Source organism: Anabrus simplex, chromosome 2 (genome assembly GCF_040414725.1).
Source record: "Anabrus simplex isolate iqAnaSimp1 chromosome 2, ASM4041472v1, whole genome shotgun sequence".
NCBI classification, from domain to species: domain Eukaryota; kingdom Metazoa; phylum Arthropoda; class Insecta; order Orthoptera; family Tettigoniidae; genus Anabrus; species Anabrus simplex.
In genome coordinates this window covers 587,418,469-587,434,184 of record NC_090266.1, presented here as the reverse complement: position 1 = coordinate 587,434,184, position 15,716 = coordinate 587,418,469, and the positions used below count along the sequence as shown (strand labels likewise).

The 15,716-nt window shown below is 38.6% G+C and overlaps 1 protein-coding gene across 1 annotated transcript; it reads right to left on the bottom strand.

The window, feature by feature from the left end:
- Positions 1-2,912: 2,912 nt before the first annotated feature.
- LOC136864236 (uro-adherence factor A) lies at positions 2,913-15,276 on the bottom strand. The gene is made up of 2 exons (XM_067140971.2): positions 11,876-15,276; positions 2,913-3,990 (listed from the first exon to the last, which is right to left on the bottom strand). Exons 1-2 carry the CDS (start codon positions 15,145-15,147, stop codon positions 3,960-3,962), a joined length of 3,303 nt encoding a protein of 1,100 aa, XP_066997072.2. The 5' UTR covers positions 15,148-15,276; the 3' UTR covers positions 2,913-3,959.
- Positions 15,277-15,716: the final 440 nt, after the last annotated feature.

Below are 15,716 nucleotides of genomic sequence, written 5' to 3'. Positions count from 1 at the left end.
AAACTAACCAGAAGAATGACAATGCCATGTATTTGTTGGCCAGTAATCCAAGGGGAACACATACTGTAGACGAACACAGAGTTTGAACAGTGCAGCCCTAAAAAAACCCTGTTTTCAATTATTTGAAACATAAATTGCTTTATAGCCTGTCAATTTGTGTGTAATGGATGCCTACGTTTGTATAATGATTTAAAATACATGTCATTTGAAATATCACTAATCTGCTGCCTATTAAGCAACAAGAACTGGAGTTTCCTTAAGGCGAGTTTAACTTTTAGGATGCTAGTGTATATCTTCCATCCGACTATTTTGACGTGATTTGAGAATCTGAAGATGTCTTATTGACTGGACAAAGCATATCATGCTGCATTCAATAACACTTTTATTTCAGCCAAATTTCTTTAAAGTTTAATTTATATTATAAACTGTGCTCAACTGACTGGAAACGTTTGCATTCTCGCTATTAACAAATTGACACTGAAATGGATGGCTTCCAACCGATTAAAATGTTGAGAATTATGGGTTGTGATCAAATTGTTTAGAACAGGCATCGTCAGTCAAGAGCGAAATGCCTTCAAAGCCAGTTTGCTCCCCGCTCTCGAGTAACGAGAACAGCTTAGCAAGCAAGTAGGGGAAGAAGTAGGGGAAGTGCATGATGTAGTACATACTGCCGGCCAGTGGCGCAAAGGTACAGCACATCTTCCTGGACAGGTTAGATTGCGACACGATACCCGTGAACTCGTGTGAGGTGACAGTAGTGTGTTTCCGTCTTTATCCTCACAACACACAACATTCAAATCTAGTCATTTACTATGGAAGAGAGTTCAGCACAGCGTAGGCCGACAAGATCCAAACCTTCCTGGGAAGAAACGTGTTTAATAGTTCAAGAAAATAACACAGCAAAATGTTTAATATGTAATAAAATATTGAATCACATTTTTTTTTAAATTAGAAGAGAATAAAGAGGTTTAAATGATGATTTTGAGAGTAGATTTCACAATATTCAAGCATTAGAAAAGGATGTGCAGGTGTTCGCTATGCCCTTCTCAGTGGTGCAAACTGTTGGACCAGAACTGCAGCTAGAACTGATTGACTTACAGTGCGATAATGAAATGAAAAATGGGTTTGCAAACACAAACAGTTTGACTGAATTTTTTTGTTCGTTTTCCACGTTTTGCGACTTGCCATTATGCAAACGATAAGTTTAGTACCAAACATTGATACAATACTAACTAAACGAGCCCAAAAGTCCCGTGAAGGAGGAATACACCAGTGATATGTTTCAGTTCATGTGTTTGATTTGTTGTCATAGTCATAAATGACATACAAATATTTAAATGTATGTTAATGAGAGTGCAAAGAACATGTATAAAGCACATAAATTGTATTTTCTTTTGGTAAATGTACGTGTCTCAAAACTTCAGTTAATCGTGAAAATGTATTTATTCAAGAAATATTGCACACTGTTGTATATTTCCTTTGCCAATGGATAATTTTCTTGTCCTGTTATACTCTGTAATCTGTGTCATATTCGTCTCACGTGAACCATGCTCCAAATTATTATTATTATAAAAGCTGTTGTTCATATGGGAACATTTCCGAGTGGCAAGTACAGTACAGCCACGGTATGAAACCCGCCCGTCCGCTGCTCTCTTATCATGTGACAAACAGCCGTCCCAAGCGGAGCAAGTAACATCGGCTCCCTAGAGCAACTATGTCATGACGTCTGGTTTAGAAGAAGAAATGGAAACCATATTGGCATTCATCTGAAGTTATGAGATAATTTCAACTTACTTTAATCCTCCTCACTACTGTGAGAACTGACACTGATTTATCTAGCACCACAGTCAGTAAGTTTCAGTTGCAAAATTAAAGGGATATTTGAAGACTTTATGGAGTCCAACACCTTAGACGAATAGACAGCATTGAGGCCTTCGGTTCAGAGGGTCCTGAGTTCGAGTCCCATCCAGGCTAGGGATTTTAATTGCATCTGATTAATTCTTCTGCCTAAGGGACTGCATGTTTGTGTTTGCCCCAACACTCTCCTCTTCATATTCAGATAACACAACACACCACATTACCAACCACCACAGAAACATGCAATAGGGATTACATCCCTCCAAATAGGGTTGGTGTCAGGAAGGGAAGACATAAAACAGGGACAAATCCACATATGTGACACACAATTTGCACCCGCAACCCCACAGGTGTGAGGAAAGTGGTAGAAGATGATGATTTAAAGACATTATGGTGTGTTTCTAACAAGCATCTCTTGTTTGAGATGTCTTTCCTACATGGCTTCAGTTTTTAATTGGTTCAGTGAGTTCAGTTCATCAGGGCATCCAGTAGCATTAACCCTAGAAACCAACATAATTCATGCTAAAAGTTTGATCAAAGAGCACCCCCTTCCCGCTGTACAGTACCTTCAGAATACTCATGGGATCAGATTGGCAACTGTGGCAGCATAAGGAGAATCAACAACAGACACATATCATATCTCCTGACTCAAGAATAAAGCATAGCAGTCCATGGATAATCAATAAGGTTGATTCCAGGAGACTAAAATCAGTACCAATATCTATGTAATAAACTAATTAGATCCACAGCATTTACAAACATTTCTCCAAACAACTGCGGATATATAATGCAAAAAATTAGGTTTCTAAAATGCATGCCTGACAAAATATGTTTCTTTTGAAATAATTAGCTTTCTTGAATAGTCCATTTCTTTTCTAATATTTTAACAGTATTTTCATATAATTACCTTAAAATAGGATGTCTATATCAACATTCTGTGGCATTCAATGCTCTGTACTAGCATCCACAAGGAATGCAGAGTAAAGCAGTAAAGCTACACTATATATGAATATTTAAGTTTATGTACAATATTACATTTATTGTAGAAACTCTGTACAGTACACTATGTAAGTTATAAATAACAACAGACTGTGCAATTCACTTCAATTATTTAGATATATATAAGCTCTACTATAAACACAATTTGTAAGCAAAGCAGGTCAGGATAAAGTTTCTGCACAACTGTTGAAAATTTAACAATATCACAACCTTCAGATCAACACTTGATATTACAAAGAGGTAGTTTTATCTCATTAGGATGAAAAAATATCTCCAGTAGGCTAGAATTTTGATCAACATAAGTGAAAAGAGGAAAAAATATGAAAGAATATGATGGAAGGGGTAAGGTAAGGCACACATACCTATCATCACTGCCCATGGTAGCACGTGCTCAGTAAGTACACTAGTTAACAAGGAAACGGCAGTCACATGACTGAAAGCAGAACTGTTACATCTTCATTCAAAATACAAACATACATATGCAGGCCATAGTAATCATGTCTACAGAGTGATCACTTATATGACATCTCAATATAAATAGATTATGTGACTTGAAATGTGACAGATAAATTCAATGAAATAAAATATCTTTTGACATGTAACTGATATGGAAGTAATTTGCAAATAACAACTTTGTGAATATAGTTACAAGAATTGTTACAATAATGGAAATATTTAAACTTTGCAAAATAAACATTTAGAAATTACATCACAAGACTGCATATACACAGCAAATTTTGATCAGAAAACAATCAGTCTAATGCATCAATCCTGACACTATGGCCATGCTCATTCTTTCATTTAAAATTCACCCCCCCCCCCCCTTAAATCCAGAGTTTTCATATCCTTCACAGCACATTATAAAAAAAGAAAAAACCCAGAACAATTGGATGTTATTGCATTGTGTTATCACTACATTGTGAATCAGTCCAGTTTGCATACACAAGTCCACTGAATATTTTTATGATCATACAGCTTAATAAATATGGGAAGTACCACATGAGGGAAACATAGAGGAATGAAAGATCACAGATTTGGACCCTCTCTTCATATTTCAGTGCAATGAGCCCAGCTAGCCTGGATGATATGATCTCATTCCAAGCTCAAGATGAGGGAGAAGACTCTGAAGTGAACCTGAAAAAAACAAATTAAAATCATTCTTACAAACAACACAGTCACTTTATACATAATCAAATTATCAATAATCTCTCAGTCTCATATCTTTCAGTTCAATTAATAATATTATTAACACCTACAGACCCAAGGGTGGCATAAAAAGTAGAAAAATGTAGACTCTCAGGCCCGAGAAGTAACATACATATTAGAGATGGGAGTTATATATCGTAACATAATAATATAACCTGTTCCATCACAGTAAGCTGCTAATGAAATATCATGTTCCACCAGAGACCCAAATACAAAAGTAACTGTCTCAGCTAAACCAAGGAAAGGGAGTTTCTGATTGGCTAATGGATATTAGACTCCATAAGGAAGCACACCAGTTCGCTTAAGAGCACACGTGTGAGTGATAATTTTGGAACAGCTTAGAGATAGTACTGACATTCCTACTCTGTTACTTGTTAGTCGGTTAAGATATTCTTTAGTTATTTGAAGTGCTTTGTATTAGGCTTACTAGTGGTAATACATACAGTAGCATAGCTTCCCGGAACAGTTCTGTATGGCCTTTCCATGTTACATTTCGTGTTTCACACTGTGTTGTGGACATCAAGCAAAAGACTCAATGTGAACAAAATCTCAGTTACAGGTAAACAGCTTCTAATTTCAAAAAATAAAAAAAAATAAAGCACGCACCCAACAACAACAACAATAATAATAACAATAATAATAATAATAATAATAATAATTTTAAAAAATTATAATAGATGATGATGGATGATCCGGTAATTCTATCCAACAATAGGCAAGAAGCAATTCAGTCCCTGGAAACACTTCATGTAACTGTATCTAAAATCTGGACTCCAAATCTCACATCAGAAAACCTGATACATGGAAGGATCTCCTAGATACACAATCAACCTGTGGTAATTCAGTTTGGCAAAATCCTCAGGTAAATAATTTCAAATACTTAGGAGAAATTATCCATTTATCCAGATTAAATCATGAAGCAAACAAAGAGAGAACTTCTAAATTAATAAAGCTTATAGAATCATATGGAAGAGGTACAGCAAATATCAATATTTTGGATCGCTAAATTAAACACGTGATAATTAAGCCTGAAGCATTATATGCATCAGAAATCCTGATCATCAGAGATTGATCACCAACAAGCTGCATCACAGGCAAAATACTCACAACTATGTGTGTTTTTCTGCTATAGGGGTGAAAATAATAGTATCCAACAAGGTTTGGCAAAAAGTATGGAATCATGTTAAGGAGCACTGGTCTCTATTTTCATAGCATGGTTTGCTAGATCTCTTGATGGTGAACCTGAACAAATATTTTCCATTTGAAGTCACTCAAGTGCAAGAGAAGTTTCGAGATAGTTGAATTAAGAGAGTTTAAAATACAGAGATACCCTCTGAATACATAAAAAATTACAGAGGACTGCAGGAAGTCACCTAAACCATTTCATGTCATTAAGCTTCTTTAATAAAACATCATTCACATGCACTGGATCCAATCAGACACCACAGGCTAAAGGATACAGCTCTTGTATTCAGAAATATTCTTGTTTGCCATACAGTGCAAAGGCAGTGGTACACATGTACTGCAGTCTATCAAATATTCAGTTTTTTTTTTCAATTGGCTTTACATTGTACTGACACAGATAGGTCTTATAGTGATGATGGGACAGGAAGGAGCTTGGAGTGGGAAGGAAGTGGCTGTTGCCTTAATTAAGGAACAGACCCAGCATTTGCATGGTGTGAAAATGGGAAAACATGGAACACCATTTTCAAGGCTGTCGACAATGGAATTTGAACTTACTATCTACCGAATGCAAGCTCACAGCTATGCACCCCTAACCTCATGGCCAACTTGCTCAGTCAGGTTTTCTTAAAAATCCATATTTGTCCCTTTATAGCTTACAAAGAGCTCAAGCTGGTGGAAACCATAAACCTGTGAAGAAATGAGATGTGCTGTCCCTGTGTAAATTCTTAAAATCAAACAATGGAACGATTCAAAAGCATTCTAAATCAGGAGTATGAAGGAGAGAATGTAGCAAGTTTATACAAGAACAGCGTTAACTATATTTTTGTTATATACTGCATTTATTTGCATAATATTAACAAAGCCAGAAGAAATAAGAAATGGATGGAGAGAGTATTTTCCGAAGTTGCTGAACAGGAGAACTAATGACAGTCATTCAATGGACCACCAGGAAAGGCAATTAGTTGATGAAGAAATGGATAAAGAAATTACAATGAATGAAATTGAAATGGCAGTAAGAAAGGTGAAGAATAGAAAAACTGCTGGAATAGATGAAATTTCAGTGAAGAAGTTAAAGGCAGCTGGAGCTGTAGGCCTGCAGTGAACGTATTGAGTTCTCACGATTGTGTGGGAGAATAAGGAGGTCCCTGAGGATTGGCAGAAAGGAATATAATCATCCCAATTTTCAAGAAAGGCGATAATAAAGTATTGAAGTACTACTGGGGAATTACGCTGGTATCCCATGTTGCTAAGATAATGGGGAGGATACTAGAAAGTAGGATAAGGTTGAGCAGATACTGGAAAATCAATTTGGTTTCAGGAGTGGAAGGTCAACAACAGAGCCCATTTTCATTGTGAGACAATTCATGGAAAAGCAATGGGAGTATGGGAATGATATGGTGATGACATTCATTGACATTGAAAAGGCACATGACAGTGTCCCCAGGACTAAAGTTTGGGACAGTTTGGTGCAAAAAGGAATTGGACAGGGATTAATAAAAATGATCATGGCAATGTACAAGGAATGTTGTAGTTGCATGCAAACACAAGTTGGCAAGACAAGTTGGTTCGAAATCATTAATGGGCTGAGACAGGGAAGTGTTCTATCACCAATTATGTTTACGACAGGAATGGATGCCATCATGAGAACAGCAAAAGCAGCATATGGAGGAAGAGAAATGAACATGTTGATATTTGCAGATGATATAGTGATTTGAGGAGAAGAGGACATGAATGTTCAAGAACAGTTGGATGTGGTGAATGGGAAAATCAAAGAATGTGGATTGAAAATAAGAGTAGAAAACAGTAAAACTCTTGTTATGACTAGAGGGGAGAAAGAAGGGAAAGGTCAGATTAGACTTGCAGACAAGCCCCTGGAAGTAGTGGAGACATTCAAATACCTGGGAAGTGAATTAATGGAGAATGCTTGACTGGATGCTGAAATTAGTAAGAAGATTCAAGCTGGAAGTGGTTTCTATCATAATGTAAGAAACATGTTATGGGACAAAATGTGCCAGTGGAAGCAAAGGAAACTATGTACAAGATGTATTATTTACCCATAACAACTTATGGAGCAGAAAATTGGACAATGACAATGACAATGAGAGTCGAATACAGGCAGACAAAATGAAGTTCTTGAGGAGTATGATACAGAAGAGTAAGCAAAGCAAAATCACCTCCGTACAGGCCATAAGGCCCTTGGAGGAGTGGAAGGTAAAGGCTTCCACCATTGTTAACCTCGGCACGTGATGGGTTAGAGTGGTTAGCTCTATGCCCGGCTGCCTTTGCCCCCAGGAATTAACCTGGTACTCAATTTTTGGTGTAGGCTGAGTGAACCTCAGGGCCATATGCACCTCCGGAAGTGGAAATCTCGTTTCTTAGATTTTACGACTTCCTGATGGGGATTCGAACCCAAGTCCATCTGGGTGAACCGAGCACGCCTTTACCGCCTCGGCCAAGCAGTCCCTGATACAGAAGAGTAGAAGAGACAAAACTGTGGTGTAGTGGTTAGCGTGATTAGCTGCCACCCCCAGAGGTCCGGGTTCGATTCCCGGCTCTGCCACGAAATTTGAAAAGTGGTACGAGGGCTGGAACGGGGTCCACTCAGCCTCGGGAGGTCAACTGAGTAGAGGTGGGTTCGATTCCCACCTCAGCCATCCTCGAAGTGGTTTTCCGTGGTTTCCCACTTCACCTCCAGGCGAATGCCGGGATGGTACCTAACTTAAGGCCACGGCCGCTTCCTTCCCTCATCCTTTCCTATCCCTTCCAATCTTCCCATCCCCCTACAAGGCCCCTGTTCACCATAGCAGGTGAGGCCGCCTGGGCAAGGTACTGGTCATACTCCCCAGTTGTATCCCCCGACCAAGAGTCTGAAGCTCCAGGACACTGCCCTTGTGGCAGTAGAGGTGAGATCCCTCGTTGAGTCTGAGGGAAAAGCCGAACCTGGAGGGTAAACAGATGATGATGATGATGAGAAGAGACAAAATAAGGAACGAGAAAATCCGGGAAGAAATTGGAGTGGAAAAAATTAATGATAGAATAGAGAAGAGCCGATTAAGATGGTATGGGCACATAAAGCGAGATTCCCTAAGATCAGACATAAAGTCAGGATTGCTTCATGTATTCCTACATTTCTTCTGAAGCCAAATTGATCTTCTCCCAACTCAGTTTTAACTTATTTTTCCATTCTTATGTAAATAATACATGTGAGAATTTTGCAGGTGTGGGAAACTAAACTAATGGTGCTGTAGTTTTCACACTTGTCAATACTGGCTTTCTTGGGAATAGATATAACAACATTCTGCTGAAAACCAGATGGCACTTCTCCTGCCTCATACATCTTGCACACTAAATGGAATAAGCTTGCCATGCTGGTTTCTCCTAAAGCAGTCAGTAATTCAGAGGGAATGCCATCAATTCCAGGTGCTTTGCTCCTATTTAGGTCTCCCAAAGCTCTGTTGAATTCTGACCTCAAAACTGGGTCACCCATTTCATCAGCATCAACAACCTCTTTTTGTTCCAGAACCATATCATCTACGTTCTTCCTTTGATACAACTGTTGGATATGCTCCTGCCATCTTTCTGCCTTGTCTTCTTTCCCTAGAAGTGATTTTCCATCTGAGCTCTTAATATTCATACACCTAGTTTTCCTTTCTCCAAAGGTTTCCTTGATTTTCCTGTATGCAGCATCTTCTACCTTTCCTAGGACCAAACAACTTTCAACATCCTTGCACTTCTCCTTCAGCCATTCTTCCTTCGCTGCCCTGCACTTCCTATCCACTTCATTCTTTAATCACCTGCATTCTTTTCTGCCCCCTTCATTTTTTGCATTATTGTATTTTCATCATTCATCGATCAGGTCAAGTATCTCCTGAGTTATCTATTGATTCTTAGTTGATCTTTCCTTTCTTCCTAACATCTCTTCAGCAACCCTACTGACCTCATTATTCATGACTGCCCATTCTTTTTCTACTGTGTTTTCTTCAACCATTCCATTTAGTCCTTGTGCAACATGTTCCTTGAAACAATCCTTCACACCCTTTTCTTTCAACTTGTCTAGATCCCATCTCTCTGGATTCCTTCCCTTCTTCAATTTCTTCAACTTCACATGGCATTTCATGACCAACCTGTCATGATCAGAGTCAGCGTCTACTCCTGGGAAAGTTTTGCAATCCAAAACTGGTTTCTGAATCTTTGACTAATCATAATGAAGTCTATTTGATACCTTCTAGTGTCCCCAGGTCTCATCTCCATGTGTACAGCCATCATTTGTGGTGTTTGAACCATGTATTAGAAAGGACTAAATTGTGATTGGTGCAGAATTCAACCAGCCGACTTCTTCTTTCATTCCTTTGTCCCAATCCAAATTCTCCTACTGCTCTTCCTTGGCCTATCATTGCATTCCAGTCGCCCAACACAATTAGATTCTTGCCACCTTTTACATGTTGTATTAAATCTTCTATCTCTTCATATATTCTTTCGATTTCCTCATCATCTGCTGAATTAGTAGGCATATAGACCTGCACTATTGTAGTGGGCATTGGCTTGGTGTCTATCTTGACAACAATAATCCTTTCACTATGCTGGTCATAGTAGCTTACCCGCTGCACTATTTTCTTATGCATTATTAAACCAACTCCTGCATTTCCCCTGTTCAATTTTTGTGTTGATGGTCACCTGACCAAAAATCCTGCTCTTCCTACCAATGTACTTCACTTATACAAACTACATCTAACTTTAAGTCTGTCTATCCAACTCCCTTTTCAGATTCTCTAACCTACCACAATGATTCAAACTTCTAACATTCCACGCTCTGACTCGCAAAATGTTAGTATCCATCTTCCTGAGATCCAAATGGGGAACTATTTTACCTCCAGAATATTTTACCCGGGAGGAAGCCATCATCAGTACATCATTCATACAGAGAGAGCTGCATGTCCTCAGTTGTTAGTTATGGCTGTAGTTTCCTGTTGCTTTCAGTCGTGCAGCAGTATCAACAGAACTAAGCATGTTGAGTACGATTACAAGGCCACATCAGTCAATCATCTAGACTGCCGCCTTTTTAACTTCAGAAAGGCTGGTCTCTCGACAGGTACCCATCCCATATGGTTGCACCTGCGGCTTGGCTATCTGCTTCATTGGGACGCGCAAGCCTCCCAACTGCAGCAAGGTCACATGGTTCACAGGGGAGTCGAATATTCGGGTGAAAAAGTGCATGATACGCCCGAGTAAATACAGTATATTTTTTCTAAATGGGATGTATAGTAATGTAAAATACCATAAAATGTGTCTAGTTTCACATTTGATAACTATAAATAGGTTGTTTTAAGAGTTTAGTGTATTATTCAAGTTTCATACACTTCCCAAAACTTCAGATAACTTTTCTCAAAATTCCATTTTGCAACTAATGCTTTTCTTGCAACCAAGTCATTAATTGCTTGTTTGGCTGCGTTTCTAGCCCCCCTCCCCTGTACTTCAGCCTTCTCCTAGTTCAACCATTCCCTAATAGTATTTTCCTAAATTATTTGCTCTTCGATACCTTTATTTTAGAATTGGCTTTACGTTGCACCGACACAGATAAGTCTTTTGGCAACGATGGGATAGGAAAGGCCTAGGAGTGAGAAGGAAGTGGCTGTGGCCTTAATTAATGTACAGTCTGGTGTGAAAATGTGAAGCCATGGAAAACCATCTTTAGGGCTGCCGACAGTGGCGCTCAAACCCACTATCTCCCAGATGCAAGCTCACACCTGCGCGCCCCTAACCGCATGGCCAACTCACCTGGTCAGTACCCTTATGTTCTAACTAATTCAAATTCTGTATTTACATTACTTTTAAAAATCGTTCTTCTTTCTCACACAGTAAATATAAAACCATCTCTGGATTACTAAGTACTCTATCCCATGCAGACTATGTTCTCATTTTTCAAGCCAGCTGAAAAAAAGTATTCTGGTGATAAATCAGGCCAAATAAGAAGCATATAGAAGGTATGAACTTCTTATGTGGGTAAGGATATGAAGAACACATATAAACAAGTAAAACAACATAGGAACATTTAAATGCAATATCTTCACGAGTCAGAAAGGAAGAAGTGACCAGAGCATGGTGATACCTGCTATTCTGAGATGTCAGAGAATCAGTATGGCTCACTATATTATCATCCACACCTCGTTAGAATCATATTATAATCTTCTACTACTACTACTACTACTACTACTACTACTACTACTACTACTACTACTACTACTACTACTACTACTACCACCACCACCACCACCACCACTAAGATTTTCCCCAATTTATTGAGGTCAGCACTTGATGAGGATTATGCCCATTTTTACAGTTGGATGCCCTTTCTAATTCTAACCCCAATATGGAGCAATGTATTCACTATGCATGTTTCTATCATGGTTGGTAGTATGGTGTGTTGTATCTAAATGAAGAGGAGTATAATAAGACAAACACAAACACCCAATACCTGAGCCAGAGGGATTAACCATACACAGTTAAAATTCCTGGCCCAGCCAGGAATCAAAGCCAGGATGCTCCAAACTGAAAACCACTGCACTGAACATTGAGCTAAGAAGCTGGACAGAATTTTACAATAAATATAATAATAATGTCTACAAATTACCTGTCATACTTTCCATCAAGAGGCAAGTTCTCCCCTTCAGGTGCTGTAGTATCTGCTTGTTTGCCTGCTCTTGCACTCTTGTTGCTGAGGATAGCTATTCTAGATCCTACTGGAGTTGAAGCACGTCTTTCCCAGGATGCAGTAGGTAGTCGTGATTTACTTAGTGACGATCTTCTAATTACATCTTGAGTAAAGTCTGTAGGCCTTAAAAGATGACTGGGACCTGTTTTGAGTTGCTTATCAACATCCGAGTGTGACAGTGATCTGCTACTCTTATTACTTGGAGGTACAGTTTGAACTACCTTCAATTCCTCTGAGTTTAAATATTTGTCAGTTTTTATGTTTTTTTCTACCGATTTTTTCCTTTCATCACGAGAGCTATCATCAAAGCCATTGTGCAGTTCATAACTCTGAGGTTCGTTATCTGTGGAGGTTGAATTATTTGTAGCACTATGAGATCTTGTCGGTAAGGATGTTTGTCGGCTGTATGAAGGTGCATGATATCCTAGATCTTGTGGACTAAATAACAAATTATTTCCTTGATTTTTATAATGCTGCTGAGCACTGTAATTTTGTGTTCCAACATAAGACGGGGACAATTTTCTGTGACTTTTCTTCTTTACATCATTAAAACGAGAGTAAAAACTTTTACGACGAATACGATCTTCAACGCTTTCAGTTGCTTCCTCATCCAAATTAGGATATGGAAGGGGTGACATTGAAAAATCACGACTTTCAAAATCCGAACATACAGACCATGAGTCCAAACTTTCACACTCATCTATAAGCGAAACTGGAGTAGCAATTTCTTCAGAAGGTTTAGAACAACAATCTAGCTTCTTAACTACAGCTGCTTTCATTTCACTGGCATTCACAGAGTCTATGCAAGGAGATAAACTACTCTTAGTACTTTCAGATCCACGATCCACCATGTAACTCTCACTATCTACTTTATGACCAGCTGAATCATGTGTTAATGAGGGAGGGGTCTTCTCGCAATTCTGAGTATCCACTTCTGATTTAGGATTGACAGTTTCATGAGACTCTTCCCCACTTTCCCTCTTAGTGTCATTTTTCTGCATTAAAGAATCCTCAGCACCTTTGTTTTGCATAGAACAAGTTTCATGAATTAATTCTGTAGTGTTTTCTGTATGTGGTTCATGTGGTTCTAATGTTAGTGATGCTTTCAACTCGGGTACTTTTATTTCTTTTTCACATATAACTGAACTTTCTTGAGAAGCAGCAGTGGGAAGTGGTGGAGGTACAGTCTTTTCAACAATTTGTTGATTTTCCTCTATATTTTGAGTGTTATGTAACAGTTCACTATTTAGTGAGCCTTTCTTACCATCAAATTTTGAAACATCTTTCACACACTTCACAAGATCTTTACCATCATCTAGCAAACGAGCAGACTTAACCTTTTGAATATCTGATGTACCTGATGTCACCTTACTCGATGAGGAGCTTCCTATAGCTTTCTTAGGGTTACTCTTTCTGACAACTGGTTTACCAGAGACTGACTTTAAAGTTTCTGATATTCCTGTGCTTCCTGATTTTTGTTTCTCCAAAGAGATGCTCTCTTTCTGATGTGATGTTTCTTTGACTACTTTAGTTTTACCTAGTACTTTATTAGAACTTTTTCCATTTCGTGTTTCAGATGTTAAAGGTTTGATGTGAGTTTTTTGACTTTTTTCAGCATTCTGAACTGCTACATTGGTTGATGGATTAGCAATAACAATTCCAGCTGAAGTAGGAACTGTGGTGTTTTCAACAGGAGAATCTACAGTTTTCTGTGTTTTTGAGTTCAAGTTCACATCATTTGAAATGCTATCATTCCTGCTTTCAGTGAATTCATTGGCATTATCTTTTCCCTGGCTTTCAGATACAACTGCTGCTGAAACTGAAGAATCTAACATTTCTTGATAATGAGCATGTAATACACTATCACTATGTGATCCTGCATAAACGGACTGGGTGCGTCTTAAACGAGAAAGAAGTAAAGATGGGCGATTAACGGTTTGTGGAAGCTTCTGTACATCTGCAGGTGAATCCTCCATTTTTCGGAACAGACCAAGAACAGAACTTACTTTACTTCCTAATTTACTGCTGCTAGAATTATTTCCTTTAGTAACTGGAACCTTTACTTTTGTGCACATATCATCCACAGATACTGCACGTTTCAAAAGATTAGATTCAGTTGTCATCAGATCACTACCACGAGGAGCAACACTACGTTCCCTTAATGATTTTATAGCTTTTTCAACCCGACTTTTCCCACAAGGTGCTGTAGAATTAGAATCATCACCGGATGACCTGAATTTTTCCCACTTCTTTTCCAAAGAATGCAGAAAACGATTTTTATTATTAGTCCCATTTCCTGATTTCTCAATAGCATTTTCACCAGTGTTTGAAGTGGTTGTATTGTCACTTGGTTTTGAAGTGAATTTTGCATCACTGTTATCATCATCATTTCCTCCAGACTGAAGACTGATTTCTCTCACTGATGGTTGAATCTCAGAATAAGTGTCATCTTTATCATTAGAAGTTTGTTCTAGGCACTCATTCTTTAATGTTTCTTTATCATTCAACAATTTTTGAGCCTCCTTTTCTTTCTTCTCTAAAAGGGCTGCTCGCCTCGCAATTCTTTTAGCCTTCTTCTTTTCTTCTTCAGCTGCTTTCTGAGCTTCTTTTTCTTTGACAAATGAGCTTTCTTCTCGTGGTGTATCAAAGAAATCTGGTCTTAAAAACCTTGAGATCCTCCTTGTTTTCTTCTTTCCATCAGCACCTTCTTTATTTTCTGTTGAGAAATCATCTTTACCAGTACTTCTTTCCTCTGAACCATGTCGAAAGAATTTACTTAATATAGAACGGTCTGGAATAGATTGAGAAGATGTGCGATCATCTTCTGAGCCAGTATTTCGAGACTTTGACACTCCCATTTCACGACACAACGAAGATGATCGAAAACGTAACAGAGATGGAATCTGACTACAATTCCTTTTCTCAGAATCATCATCTTTTAGAAGATCATTTTCAGAGATGGAATTTCTCTTAGGAATATCAACTTCAACAGGTTTAGAGATGTTAGTGCTTGACTCCGTATTTTCTTTTGTAGAGGTAAGTTCATTAACTACATCATTTGATAATACATTGTCATTTGGTTGGTTATCAGGTTTACTTTGTCTTTGACTATGACCAGACTGGATTCCACCTGATACTGGTACACGGGTGCTACCTTTTATTCTGAAACCAGAACCTTTACCGCCTACCATGCTAGGAAGAGATGCTGAATGCTTTGGACGATCATGAATATCCTCACTGGCAGCTTCCACAATTCTGGCAGGTACGTGTCTGTTCAGCTGTGATCCATACGAACTATCGATTGTATCTGCAGATCGCTGCCTTCCATACGATCTTGTTGTCGTAGAATCCTTACGACGGCTATATGACAGTGCATTATGGGGTAATGGTGGAAGAACACTACTTGTATCCCAAGGTTTGTGGGTATAAAAATCTCCTGTATCTGATGCAGAGCTTCCTCTCTGATTTAGCCCAGAGCTACTGTTATTGTCCAATAATCTTAAAGTACGACGTGTGGGAGGCAAATAATCTCTTTTCTTGTATTCATCAATGTCTGAATGGGAGGAACCATGGAACGATGATTTATTGTACAGTTCACCACTGTTTCGAATGTCTCTGGACTCCAGGAAGCTTAAACGTCGGGGAGGAACATATTCTCTTCGCCTTGATCCACTACGTGACCTTTCTTCTGTGGCAGATCTCATAGAGAGGGTTCGAGCTAATCTTCGCGATGAGGAAGGGATATAATGAGCAGCATCAT

Bases quoted from the DNA above. Each gene is read 5' to 3' on its own strand.
- LOC136864236 (XM_067140971.2), bottom strand. From the start codon at position 15,147: ATGGTAGGCGGTAAAGGTTCTGGTTTCAGAATAAAAGGTAGCACCCGT. The intron at 3,991-11,875 runs GTAATTTGTAGA...TGTTTTTTTCAG, and splicing joins CTTGATGGAAAGTATGACAG to GTTCACTTCAGAGTCTTCTC.